Genomic DNA, 14,273 nt, shown 5'->3' with positions numbered 1-14,273 from the left:
TCAAAGAGACCAGGCCAGGGGGAGCGGGGCCCGGGGGAGCGGGGACCGGGGGGGACACACAAAGGGACACAAAAGTGCTAGGTCAAAGCTGAGCAGGCCGCTGACTCATCATGGAAAAGAAATGTGCGTGGAACGATTACCTGGCACTTCTATGACAGTGATGCATCAAATATGGTTAGCATCCATACTTTGAAGAGCAGAAAATCATTTGAAAGGTTCTTCTGGAGGCCAGATTTATGTGCAGCTGGGTGTAATAAAAAATACTGCCATAATCAGTTAACTTCACTCAGGCTCGAGTAGAGCCAATAGCCTTGCTTGAGAATAGTGCATTTTTCATTGCTCAGAATGATCCCGTCATTGTGCGTAATATTCTACACTCCTCTTCTTGCTTTGTAATCAATTATTACAAAACACAGCTGACGTAACGCAATGGATTGTCTACGTATTGCATTGATCGTTTTGTTACCTCACAGGTCATGTATCTCTCACCCATGCCAACCATGAAAGGCATTTCAAACACAACTTCAAATTGAAAATACTAATGAATTGATCCAAACTTGCTTTGTTTCTTCCAAACTATTACAAAATACATTTATCGATTTGTCTTTCTTCATTTTGCTCAGTACAAGACAGTTTGAATGAAATGAACAATGTGTACAGTTAGTTAGTACAATGGCTATTGGAATAGAAACCCCCCTCCATTGTGTTTCCTCTTATGGCCATCCTTTGATATCAATGCCTGATTGGAAGAAATCCTGCTCAAAGCACAATTACAACCCAGTTTGTTCTGACCAAACATGGTCATAGACAACCAGGGGAATCTCAACCTAACATCCTATCCCCTTGATGAGGAAAGTTAGCAATGGTCCAGCATTCAGTGTGAATCAATATACTGTATCGTGCGGGGCATTGGACAGTGCCTTCAGAAAGTATTCACACCCATTGACTTTTTGTTGTGTTACAACCTGAATTTAAAATGGATTAAATTTAGATTTTTTTTGTCACACAATACCCCATAATGTCAAAGTATAAAATATGTTTGACATTTCTACAAATTTATTCGAAATTAAAAGCTGAAATGTATTTAACCCGTTTGTTATGGCAAACCTGAATAAGTTCAGGAGTAAAAATGTACTTAACAAATCACATAAGTTGCATGAACTCACTCTGCGTGCAATGATAGTGTTTAACATGATTTTTGAATGACTACCTCATCTCTGTAACCCACATATACAATTATCTGTAAGGTCTCTCAGTCGAGCAGTGCATTTCAAACAGATTCAACCACAAAGACCAGCGAGGATTTCCAATGCCTCGCAAAGAAGGGCACCTATTGGTAGAAGGGTAAAAAAAAAAAAGCAAATATTGAATATCCCTTTGAGCATGGTGAAGTTATTAATTACACTTTGAACAGTGTATCAATACATCCAGTCACTACAAAGATACAGGCGTCCTTCCTAACTCACTTGCCGGAGAGGAAGGAAACCGCTCAGAGATTTCAACATGAGCCCAATGGTGACTTTAAAATATTTACAGAGTTTAAAACTAACCTAAATGACAGAGTGAAAAGAAGGAAGCCTGTACAGAATACAAATATTCCAAAACATGCATCCTGTTTGCAACAAGGCACTAAAGTAAAACCGCAAAACAAATGTGGCAAAGAAATGAACTTTGTGTCCAAAGCATTTGTTGCAAATTCAACATAACACATCACAGAGTATCACTCATATTTTCAAGCGTGGTGGTGACTATTCTTTTTTCTGAGAAACGAAGGCTATTCCATGCGAGAAATTGCCAAGAAACTGAAGATCCCGTACAACGTTGTGTACTACCCTGTTTTTCAGATTATTTTGATGTTATTTTAATGGACGAAAAATGTGCTTTTCTTTAAAAAAAACAAGGAAATATCCACTGTAAGTGACCCCAAACTTTTGAATGGTAGTGTATGTAAATGAGAGATTTCTGTATTTCCTTTTCAGTAAATGTGCAAAAAATTCTAAAAACATGTTTTCACTTTGTCATTATGTGGTGTTATCAATTGGTGAGAATTTTGGGGAGATTTACTCCAATTTGAATTCAGGCTGTAACACAACAAAACGTGGAATAAGCCAAGGGGTTTGAATAGTTTCTGAAGGCACTGTATGTTCTTCTGTGTTTCCATGCTGCTGTAGCCGTGTTGGGTGTCAGCGGCTGTTCCTGGAGAGGGGGGTCACCGTGACTTTGCAGTCCTATTGTACCTGTCCAATTTCTGTACTCAAACCACTGTGTGTGACCTATGACCTTCACATAGGTCATGACCCCTGGAGCTCCCTGAGAGGAAAGGTCATTGAGTAACTGGAGTCAGTGTCCCTGGTGTCTGTATGTCCAGCACCTCAGATATCAGCTTTGGCATGACCCCTGAACCCTAATACCCTGCCAGAGGAACACATCCATGGTCTCTCTAGAAGATACAGCCCACGTCAGCATTTCACATCCCTATAAGTAAACACATTGTATTAGACTAGAGTAAGGCCGGGATTCAATCCAAGGCACATTATAAAGCCACGCTTCAAATTTGACTTAAAGGTAATTTACACTTGCAGCATTTACAGTGAATGAGAACATCAAGAAAAATGCCATTAAAAGGCGCCTTGACAGCTGTTCAGCTCTATAACGTGGAGATAAGTTGGGTGGATATAAACTTCTGTTTTGGGTTGGGAGGCCTTACAACAAGCTCACTTTACAGTAACATACACAACTTTGACCAAGACAAGTAAAACCATGTACATATGGATATAACCGTCATGCCTGCATTGGCATTCCTTATTGATTTTGATTGTTTATAGCTACTTCCTTGACATTTCTTTCTAGGAAACCACTACCAAGGGCTCTATTCAATCCGTAGCGCTGAACAGCGAAAGGCAATGTTCCCACATTGGCAGAAACTGCATTCACGGTAAACGTTGCATATGTCGGCTCAATCGGAAATTGCCTTTACATTTCAATCTTCAACATATGGATTGAATCGAGCCCCAAGTCTTGTGTCAGGCTCACACTAAAATTGGAATAGTGGATGCAGTGTAGGGAAGTCTGTTTTTAGGAACAACCAGCAGAGGCGCTGTTGCACTAGTTTATGGAAGCTTGGGCTGTGTGTGTAGTGACCATGCTAGTGATGTCTTGCCTTCATTCAAAATGTGGGCCTGCTGTACTGATATTGAGCCCTTCATCTTTATATAGTCTATGGTTGGATGAGCCTAACTAAATTGATTTCAGATAACTTAGATCAGGTAAGTTTTTCCGATTTTTTTAAAAACCCATATGCTGAAATTTTAATTAGGTCTCATCAAGAAGAAATTACTGATTCTCACAACAATGTACATTTTTAACAAAAGTTTATTAAACTCAAAAGAAATACTAGACAGAAGGTTACAATCATTCAGGACATTCATACAATATCTATATGATCGTGAAAAAGAAACTATAAAAAGACAAAAGGAGAAATTAGACATACAAATAGTGAATGAAACTAATTCAAATGAGTAATATTGCACTTTGTTTCTAAAACATTTCAGATGCACTCTCCCATTTCTAATGTTTTAATTCCTCACTTTAGTAAGTCAGGAATTTAGCTTTTAAAAACTGGACTACACTGAGGCCCGAACAATGGACTATAGAATTGACCAACCTGAAACAGATTTAAGCTTATTCATTTGTACTTTAGCTTGATACATATTCCCCAAGATAAAAATCAAAACAAACAAAAGTGATTTTATCTTAGAATTAGCGGTCTATTCCATTTGTAAGCTAATTCGTTCTCTGTGGGAAGGGAGGGTTGCTGATCCACAGCTGTTCCCTGAAGCTGAAAGGTGAGTAGAAATGGGGTTGTCTGACTGGATAACAAACCATAAATGCCCAAGTACATAAACTAGCCCAGTCATCACTAAACGCATTCAGAAAAACACACAAAGAGGCTTGTCCAGGGATCGTCATTAAAAAATATATATTTTTTAATCCATTTCTTTAAAAGGAACATTTTTTTCTCCCTTTTTGTCCCTTTGAAAAGCATGAAAGGACTAATCACACATACAAAGAAAAGAAAATAGCTAAAAGAGTAAGGTTGTAAATTAGACACTTGATAACGAAGCATCATAATTATGTCAGTTCTGTGTCAAGGCCACTAAGATAAGATCACTTTAATTTGTAGTTTTTTCTGTCACTGTAAGCAATATTCTTATAGTTGCTAGCTAGATCTAAACAGAGCACACACACACACATACAAACTTGTCAACTAATTATAACTGTAAACTTTCAAAAAACGTCTTAGAAGATGAAATAATGCATTTATGTCCAACACAAACACTGCTTGACTAAATGTCTCATCAAGAAATGATGTGGATGCCCAACTTTTTACAGACCTTCACTGTCAATGCAATTTTAAAATGTTTTCCTTATCAAAAAAGTGCCTCATGTTTAAGACGATGCCAAATCTCCACTATTACTGGTCTAGGTGTTGAATGAGTTTGAAAACCAATGTATTACTCATTTCAACCTACCACTACTTGTTCTGGCCAGTTTGAGCGGAGCTTTAGCAACGTCCAATTCTTCCCCAGCATTTAGCTAGGCTGGGTTTGTGTCTGCCCCATTATTTGAAGCATATCATACCATGTGGTCTTACTTTTTTTTAAATTATATATAATTCTAGCATTTCAGGCTTCACTGGTCTGGAAAAAAAAACAGTTGGTGAATGAAGTCGGCAAGTGCAGCGATGGCAAAAAGGGAATGTCGTTCATTTTGGAAAGCTGCCTTGCTGCTCTGTGTGTATGTCTCTTCTCTCTTGTTATGGTAATATACTTTTTTTTTTTTAAAGAAATCCTCCTTTCACTATTTCAAACAGTACAATTAAAACAAAACATTTTCTTTTTCAACCGTTTGGCAAGTGAGAAGATCACCTGAGACAGTGCTTTTTTATAGGCAGTATGTAAGCCTCTGTGTTATGAGTAGAGGGGCTGCAGACACAGAGTGTGCGAATTCTGATATGTCCCACTCTTTCCGTTTCACACACACACTCACACACACACACACACACACACACACAATTCTCTGCGTTTCATGCTATACTTGAGTGGCAAGCTCTAGCCTGCGGCTCCTCTACTCGAGAACAAGCACAACATAAACACGAAGCAAACAATGCTTGGCATAAAAGGCATTCTAAGTTTGGAACTAAATCAAAGGACATAACATAGTACAGAACCAGAAAAAATGATGCCACACTTTGAACCAAACTGAGGAGGCAATATCGAAAAAGAGCTTTTGGATGGAGAGTGTTCTGCTGCATTCAAGTCCAGTCTACAAGTCATTAAGGAAATGTAATAAGGAAAAATAACATCTTAAAACAGCTTAAACAAGGTCAGTGCATTGTTTTTGTCCAAATATGTTCTCTGCGTTGTTCGAAGTTGTGCGGATAAGGAGTTTATGAGTTAAGCCTGCAGTCTCTTTAGTCCAGCATTGTTACTAGGCAGAAGAAAAACAATTAGTGCTGATTTTCTTCTTCTTAAAATGGAGCCACACAACTCAAGCAAAGAATAACATGTGCAAAAATCCCAAATGAGGCAGGAGGAGGCCAGTCTTTGCTCCGTTGCCGACTGCCGCTGAGCGCTTCAGACAGTGGTGGTTATATTGTATTCTCTTCTTCCTGTTTTTCTTTTTTTCCTGCTCAGGTCTCGACATCATAGTTCTGCTCTATGTGAAAGCCATGTCCGCATGTGCAGTGGTAACAGAAAAGATGAGGTCGATTAAGAGCCATAGGCAGAGATGGCCCTGGCGTGTCATCACTCACTCCACCAAGGCTGTCTCCACTAAAGATTTTTTTTCTTCTCCCCCCTCACAGGTTAGGTGGATGTTCGACCGGCCTTTCCCCGGGCAAGGCAGGAAGGCAGACTTCCTGTGCCTTTCTCTGTGGGAGGGGGCAGGGCTTTGTTCCCCTGTGGTATTTGTTTGTTTGTTTTTTCTCTCCTCTCGACGTCGCGGGCGGAGTGCGAACGCTGTCACCGGGGGGAAGAAAAATACAAAAACAGAGTTGACTTAGAAACGCCCAAAACTTCTCCGGGCTCTGTGTTTCCTTCAACGTGATGGACAAGTGTCAGGTCTCCGCTCCTCCGTCCGGCTGGCTTGATCGGGATTGGGATCAATCTAGAGGAAGAGGAGGAAACACTGCTTTAACGAAAAGACCAAGACCTCTTGGCTACCAGGCTTTAGTGTGATCACTTACTGCAGTGTGTAAAAGCCGAGGGTGTACGCTGTGCTGATGCATACCTCAGAGTAGAGCGGAGGAGGCTGGAAGCGGAACTCCTGGATGTAGGCAAAGAGTGGTCCCTCGAACTCATCCCTGGCTGAGGTCACCTCCAGGCTCCGTCTCTGCTCCTCTGTCACAATCTCTGAATAGCTTGGTGGGGCTTCAGGGCGCTCTGGCAGGGCCATGCCTAGCCAGCTCATGGTCATGCTGCACTGGCTGCTGACACTGGAGGTGCGGCTGCCGAAGGGGTGCAGCGGGATAGTGCCGATGACCAGTGGCAGGTTCAGAGACAGGTTCATAGCTCCGGGGATGTCCACGTACACCTGGAGAGGGTGAGCAGCACACAACAGAGGGTTAGAACTGAAGGTCCACCTTCATTGAACAACAAACCTGTGTGTTCAACAGTGTTAAGACTTGGGCAAGGGGCAGTCCGATGACAGGGTAAAGAGGTCATTAGCACCTCTAAGACAGGCGTCGCCACTAATATTCTAGACTGATCCTCTTAACTGCGTATGGAGAGAACACAAGGTATGATGGGAGTGTCTTTGCCATGACTGCCTAGGTCACAGGCTTTTATGGGAACCATCGAGAGCTTTCTAGGAACCACTCAAGAAACCTATTAAAATGTGCCTAGTAACCATGTGGATCCTAATGACGCATATTCTCATTTTACAGCACACTATACTCCATATTTATATGGATGATAGCTACAGATTTCTCTCAACCCGTTTGAATTGGTTTACAAATGTCAGAGCGAGAAAGAGATGGTCTCTTCAGGGCAGTAGCTGTACTAACCATGAGAGAATACTCCACTCGGATGATGCTGCAGTCCAAGATGGAGGGAGAGATGGGGGGGATCTTCAGCATTTTGCCATTCCACGTCTCCGTCTTGCCCGAGGACAACGACTCTCCTCTGAGGTTGGCCACCAGCTGTTTTACCTCCTTCATTTTCCCTTTGGCGTAGAAGGTCTGTGTTTGGTAAATGGCTGCCTTTGGCACGACCATGCGAGACGAGCAATTCTCAATCTCAGCGAAGATCTGAATAGACTCTCCTGCAAGGACAAGTAAGAAGGGGTTCAGTTAAATCAGTTAAAGGATCCTTTGATTGAGATGGCATCAAACATAATACGGCAGTCATCTACAGTCATTAATCTACAAGAGTGCCAAATGACTAATCAATACGAGTGACAGAGTCGCGGTGTTCCTCTTACCTGGGGTATATCCCTTCCTTTCGATTTTGGCACTTAAGGAGATTGGACCTGAGGTGCAGAACCAGCAGCATAAAGTCTTGTCTTTTGTGCCTGCCTGGGGCGACTGAAACAGAGAGCGAAAACAAGGAAACGTAAGTGTTTGGAAAATACTTGTTATTGGCCCACTGGCAGAAACTGCACCCTTGTGCAGCTAGCATAATGACATACAGTGCCTGAGGCCTGTCATTCAAATACAGGGAGATACCAGTTTCTCTTTCCATATACCCGGAAGGCATGTTTAGACAGCAAGTGGCTCTCACAGACAACCCAATACTTAAAATAATTTCCCACTCAGCAGTAATTTCACACACACATAAATCAACATCATCGCTTCATTTTAACCATGTGCTTTATGTCATCATTTTTCTACTATACCAACTGATCCGGAAATAATCTGTTAGGTATGGGGAAACCGTGTTTTTCACAACCAATGTCCACTGGTGTCCTCTGTGCTTTGTGTCAGTAGGTACAACAACATCAACAACATGTGGGACAAGCACATTCTGCGACCACAATAACAGGCACTGGCAGCCACTACACCAAATCTGATTACAACGGATGAAAAGTAAGGGGCCTGAGTGCTGGTACTGGCTAATTCTTTCTATATACAGGCAACAATTGCGGCTAGAAATTAGTCATACTTCTGCCTTTAAGTCACTCTCTTGGCTGCCAATGAAACTCGATCGCCGTTACCAAATGAACCCTTGAACAATTCTAAAGACCCTGAAGAGATTAGGGGTAACCAAGGAAGTGCCTATAGTCTACTACACATACAAACACTGTACAGGAGAAAGATCCTTAAGCTCACCAGCAGTAAGGGAGTGTTGATGTCGATGTGTTCGAAGACTGTGAATTCTTTCTTGGTCTTCATGGGCAGAAGCCATGGCCTGTGTAGCTCAGCCTTCACCCAGTAGCGCACACTGCCATGTTTCCCTTCGAACGAGGTAGCCAGGGGTCTGAGAGGAATAAGAGAGGGGAAAGAGACAAGGGGGGGGGGGTCATTTCAGGTCAAACAGGTCATTTCAGGAGAACAAAGCCAGACGCTATTTCAATCTTCAACTAAGGACAGACATACGGATATTTAATATAAGTATTTGTCCTTAAAAAAAATATGTATTTTGATAGGTAAAGAAGAGATACTTACATCTGTGGAAGCTCAAGGCTGAATGCATACTCATGTCTTCCTGAATGGATAGTGGTGAGTCCTTCTTCTGAGTTGTCATCATCTGAAACAAGAGAGGGACAATATTCCAACACGTATGCCATACCTGGAAAATATACAGTACGATGTCACCTACGTTTCAGAACACAGACATAAAACAATACCGCCACAACAGAGGGGAACAGAGCACAATAGAACTTCATGTCATAACTATTTTCATTTTTGGACACCAGGAAGGCACAGCTTGTAATGACAATGATGAGAAGAAGAAAAAAATGAAAATGTGAAATTATGATCTCTGTGATTAAAGATCCTTTTGACCCTTCTGGAAACACATATTTACCCATGTATAAAAAATAAAAATAAAACTTTTAAGCCTTGAACAAGAATAATTTGACACATTGTTTAAATCAGTATTGAAATTAAAATATTGTTTTTATAAAAGCACATAAAAGTGATATAATCTGTCCCAATCAATGATTAACTGTAAAATAGAGAATCTAATAATTAGTTCTCACATTATGTATTATTCTTGTGTAATAGGCGGAGGGGGGGTGGGGGGGGGGGGACGTTGCGTTATTGAGCATTATGTGATCTGTAAGAAAATGTTGATTATTTTTTTTATTTACATAAACTCTACCCTGCTGTGTATTATTTAAAAGTTACGCGTTATGGAGCGGGAGCTCCGTTTCTGCCAGCTCAGCGCTCCCACCCAGCCTTAAGCAGCGGCAGAGCCGCGGTAAACAACTGCCGAACTGTCACTCAAAAGCAGACTGGAGCAGGAGAGGACCGGCCTAAACCGGAGCGAGCAGCTTCCCCAAGCCGGCTCTCTCATCACGCATTCACTGTGTGCTGCATTCAGTCCATGGCTCAACCCAACGTGCTCACTATCAGGCACAGCCCTCTCAAGACCTGACGCGTGTACTGCACCGCGTCCCAGAGAGACTTCACCCACTCAATATTACACGTCAGAAAATATTGTAACGGATAGAAGAGGAAAACACACAGTTATTGAAAAAGAGGACAGACAAAGAAGTAAATTATATTACTTAAACCTTTATTAAATGCCACGGATACCCTTAAAAACTGCATACATGATTGCAATAGAGACACATAGTAAGGCTTTGACCATTTCAAGAAACTTAAAACTATTCAACAATTTATATAAAAACATGAGCAACATGCAAACATTAATTCCCCATACATAGACAGATCAAATACATTATTTTCACCATCAAGAAACATTCAAATCACAGCCAGTAACAGGGAAAAGGTAACTAAGGTACAAAATAGTTGATGGCATAAATTACCACCCCACATTAAATTAAGCTACTTCAATTCTCGGACTGACCTTTCTATCCAATCAGCTGAACGATCAACTACCTCAGGAACAAGCTAAAAAAAACTGTTCTAGCGACTAGGACTACCAAATTTCAGTGATGTGTAATTCTGATGTGAACAAAAAGTAGTAGCCTACATTTATTATCCGCAAATAGGCTAAATTGTTATACCTTCAGATAATCATATTCCAATATCTAGTTCATAGCCAATTGCAGGCCTTGTTATGCACCATTCATTAGGCTACACACAGTAGGCGATCACTAAATCACTAGATAAAAGCATAATAGAATAGGCTAAATGGAACGAATGCCATTTCTTTTCATGCGACTTTGTAACATTGTGCTGACAGGTCGGATACAAAGTTGCCGACTTTTTTTCTGTCATTTTCTGCAAAAGCATGAGGTCATTTGAAGATGCATGAGCACTTCAGCCAATCAACGGAGAGAAAGCCCAGTCCCTTCACCCCACACAACCAGTTTCTGAACAGGATTGAACCAGCTTCGAACAATGGAGGAAACTTAAGAATAGCTACAACGTTCAACTTTACATGATCGCTCGATAACTATTTTTTGGATCAAACTGCACACATGTAAACAGACTGCTATGCACCTTCATGTACTGCGTTTTGAGAAAATAGTGTAATTCATATAATAGTTATATAGGCTAAAATGAAGGAAGGATAGAGAAGACTCCCATTCAGGATATGCAGCCGACAGCCAACCTGATAGGCTAAAGATACACTTTAGAATTATGTAGTCTATATGCCTACATGATTATGAAGTATCGTGCTTAAATACATTCTCATATGTCAAATATAAAAAATCATTGAAGAATACTGTAGTTGACATGTCTCAAGACATAGCCTACAAAATGTGTTTATAGACGGCTGTATAGCCAGTAGTAAACCAAATAAAAGGTATCGTTGTAAGCTGCTTTATAGATCGTCCCCAAATCGTTCTCTGTTATACATTCAATTGTGTTCATTGTTAGCCTATAGTATAGGTTGACAACACAACAGCATTCTCTGTATGGAACCTCAAGAGCCACCATGACTAGACTACACCGAGCACGTCAATAACAAAGTTATTTCTTTACAGATAAGGTTGTATATTCTTACCTCTTTCATGTCCAATTAGGATGTCTCTATGGTTTAGATATTCTACTTCTTCAGTGTAATTTTGCGTATAGGCAGTGTTGGAGCCAGCATTTCGCGATTCAGTCCAACGAACTTTCGCAAATCCTTTTGCATGAATTTTAAGAGATTTCACACGGATTTCTCCAGTGACTTCGATGATCACCCTCCCTGAGACCGAGTCCCCACTTGCGAAAACGGGGACATTGCTGTCATTGAGACAGTCGTAGCTGACTGTGAAGCTCTTCACCTTTCCTAGCACCATGGTGTAAAAAAAAACACAGGTAGCCTACCGAAAAATGAAAGTATATGAAAAAATAATCTCATAAGAAGAAAGAAAATATGTATTTGAAACGCCGATCAATATCTTTGCCCTGCAAAAGCAGTGGGCATGATCAGGGCTTTCTTTGACAAAAGTTCATTTAGATGTAAAGGCTTAATAACAGCAGTGGATGCTGTTATCGTCCGCCCGTCTGCGCGTTGGTCTCTGGTCAAAGACAAGGAACTTTCGTCGCTCAGCTCACTTTAAGCGATGATTTTGTGGAAAAACAACCTATAGAGCATGCGCAGAACTTTATCAGCCCCCTCCTTCCGCCTTATGGAACAAGGTAGAGAGTGGCAGTCAGCCAAATAACAAGTTTGGTTAAACAGCTGATGGTATTACAAAAGCAGGCGTGCATCCACCGTAAACAATTAGAGTTTAATGTTCACCCTACAAAACAATAGTCAAAGTCAAATAAGTAAAACAAACCTGTCACTACAGGCCTATATTATGTTGGTAGGCATTCAGTGTAGCCTACATTTTACAGGAGATTTCCACAGGGGATTATGCATCACATAGCCACACTGACTTCGCCCAGACAGCATGCTAGGTATCAACAGCGAACCCACTCGTACTTAAAAAATATTTTACTTAAATTGTTTTTTTGGGGGTATCTGTACTTTACTATTTTTTATTTATTTTTTACAACGTTTACTTTTACTCCCACTACATTCTTAAAGAAAATAATGTACATTTTACTCAGTACATTTTCTCTGACGGCCAAAAGTACTTGTTACATGTTGAATGCTTAGCAGGGCAGTAAAATGGTCCATTTCCTGCACTCGTCCAGAGATGATCCCTGGTCATCCCTACTGCCTCTGATCTGGCGGACTCACTAAACACAAATGCTTAGTTTGTAAATTATGTCTGCGTGTTGGAGCATGCCTCTGGCTATCCGTAAAGAAAAAAAAGTGCCGCCTGGTTTGCTCAATATAAGGAATTTGAAATGATTTATACTTTTACTTTTGATACTTACGTATTTTTTGCAAGTACACTTACTTGTGATACTCAAGCATATTCGAAACTAAATTGTTTTAGACTTAATTAGTATTTTACTGGATTACTGTTACTGGAGTCATTTTCTATTAAAAGGTAACTTTACTTTTACTCAATTTGACAATTGGGTACTTTTTCCACCGTTGGAAGCTATAGTGGGCTTCGATTGGTCAATAACGCCGCGATATCGCAGTGCTTTTGGATGAATTCGGTTTCCACAACGTTGGTCCCTCCCTGTTCACGTTCCCTCGCCAATGCTATAGCATTGCCGAATGAACCAGGCCCACCTCGCTTCCCTCTAATGAAAATGAATGTCTTCTGAAATGTAATCGCCTCTCGTCGTCTCCTGTGAAAATCCACTGTTAAATTTACGCTATTATGTATTTATGGCTATAGTAGGGCCTACACACCTGTGCACAACTAAGAATAGGCCTAAACCCAATGCTGGTGGACATATAATCCTGATTCAAATCTAAATAATACACAAAGGCTGTGTTTACAAAGGTTGCCCAATTCTGATCATTTTTCCCCACTAATTGGTATTTTAACATCATATCTTGTTCACAGCTGATCTGATTGGTCAAAATACAAATTAGTGAAAAAAATATCAGAATTGGGCTGCCTGGGTAAATACAGCCATAGATGCTTGGTTTGAGTCAAACAATTGTGATCTGGCATCGCAGACTTTGAGGCTTGGGTGGCCATCTCGTGGCTATCTTGGATATTGTTGTCAATGGGTGCAAGTGAGCGTGACACCTGTTGCATTTAGACTTCACACCAATTTCAAGAAGAGATAGAAGTGGCACAAGGCATATTTTTTTAAATCCCTAATTAATAAATAAGATAATGGATCATTTAAGTAAAATGCCAACTGATGGAGGCGGCAAACATTATACTTCCACAAAGCAATGTACGATTAGACTTCTTGTAAATACTTCAATCCCGATACAACAGTGTAGTGGGAGCTATTTGCTGGTATATGCTGTAAACCCACTTTTTCTTTAGTGGGCATTATGTAGGCTATACTCACTTCTTAATCCTCACTGATGTGTATCAAAGTAGTATACTGGAGGTATACGCCGTATCATTTTACTGTCTGTACTAAATGCATGTAAAAAAAAATATATATATATATATATATATATATATATATACAGTGCCTTGCGAAAGTATTCGGCCCCCTTGAACTTTGCGACCTTTTGCCACATTTCAGGCTTCAAACATAAAGATATAAAACTGTAATTCTTTGTGAAGAATCAACAACAAGTGGGACACAATCATGAAGTGGAACGACATTTATTGGATATTTCAAACTTTTTTAACAAATCAAAAACTGAAAAATTGGGCGTGCAAAATTATTCAGCCCCTTTACTTTCAGTGCAGCAAACTCTCTCCAGAAGTTCAGTGAGGATCTCTGAATGATCCAATGTTGACCTAAATGACTAATGATGATAAATACAATCCACCTGTGTGTAATCAAGTCTCCGTATAAATGCACCTGCACTGTGATAGTCTCAGAGGTCCGTTAAAAGCGCAGAGAGCATCATGAAGAACAAGGAACACACCAGGCAGGTCCGAGATACTGTTGTGAAGAAGTTTAAAGCCGGATTTGGATACAAAAATATTTCCCAAGCTTTAAACATCCCAAGGAGCACTGTGCAAGCGATAATATTGAAATGGAACGAGTATCAGACCACTGCAAATCTACCAAGACCTGGCCGTCCCTCTAAACTTTCAGCTCATACAAGGAGAAGACTGATCAGAGATGCAGCCAAGAGGCCCATGATCACTCTGGATGA

The 14,273-nt window shown here is 40.6% G+C and overlaps 1 protein-coding gene across 1 annotated transcript; it reads right to left on the bottom strand.

The window, feature by feature from the left end:
* Positions 1–3,365: 3,365 nt before the first annotated feature.
* On the bottom strand, positions 3,366–11,668 carry arrdc3a (arrestin domain containing 3a). Its single transcript, XM_021620881.2, has 7 exons — positions 11,142–11,668; positions 8,666–8,747; positions 8,330–8,477; positions 7,483–7,585; positions 7,067–7,323; positions 6,292–6,594; positions 3,366–6,168 (listed from the first exon to the last, which is right to left on the bottom strand). The coding sequence occupies exons 1-7, from the start codon at positions 11,419–11,421 to the stop codon at positions 6,100–6,102; spliced, it is 1,242 nt and encodes a 413-aa protein (XP_021476556.1). The 5' UTR covers positions 11,422–11,668; the 3' UTR covers positions 3,366–6,099.
* Positions 11,669–14,273: the final 2,605 nt, after the last annotated feature.

This window comes from Oncorhynchus mykiss, chromosome 11 (assembly GCF_013265735.2).
Source record: "Oncorhynchus mykiss isolate Arlee chromosome 11, USDA_OmykA_1.1, whole genome shotgun sequence".
NCBI lineage: Eukaryota > Metazoa > Chordata > Actinopteri > Salmoniformes > Salmonidae > Oncorhynchus > Oncorhynchus mykiss.
This window is presented reverse-complemented; position numbering and strand designations above follow the sequence as displayed.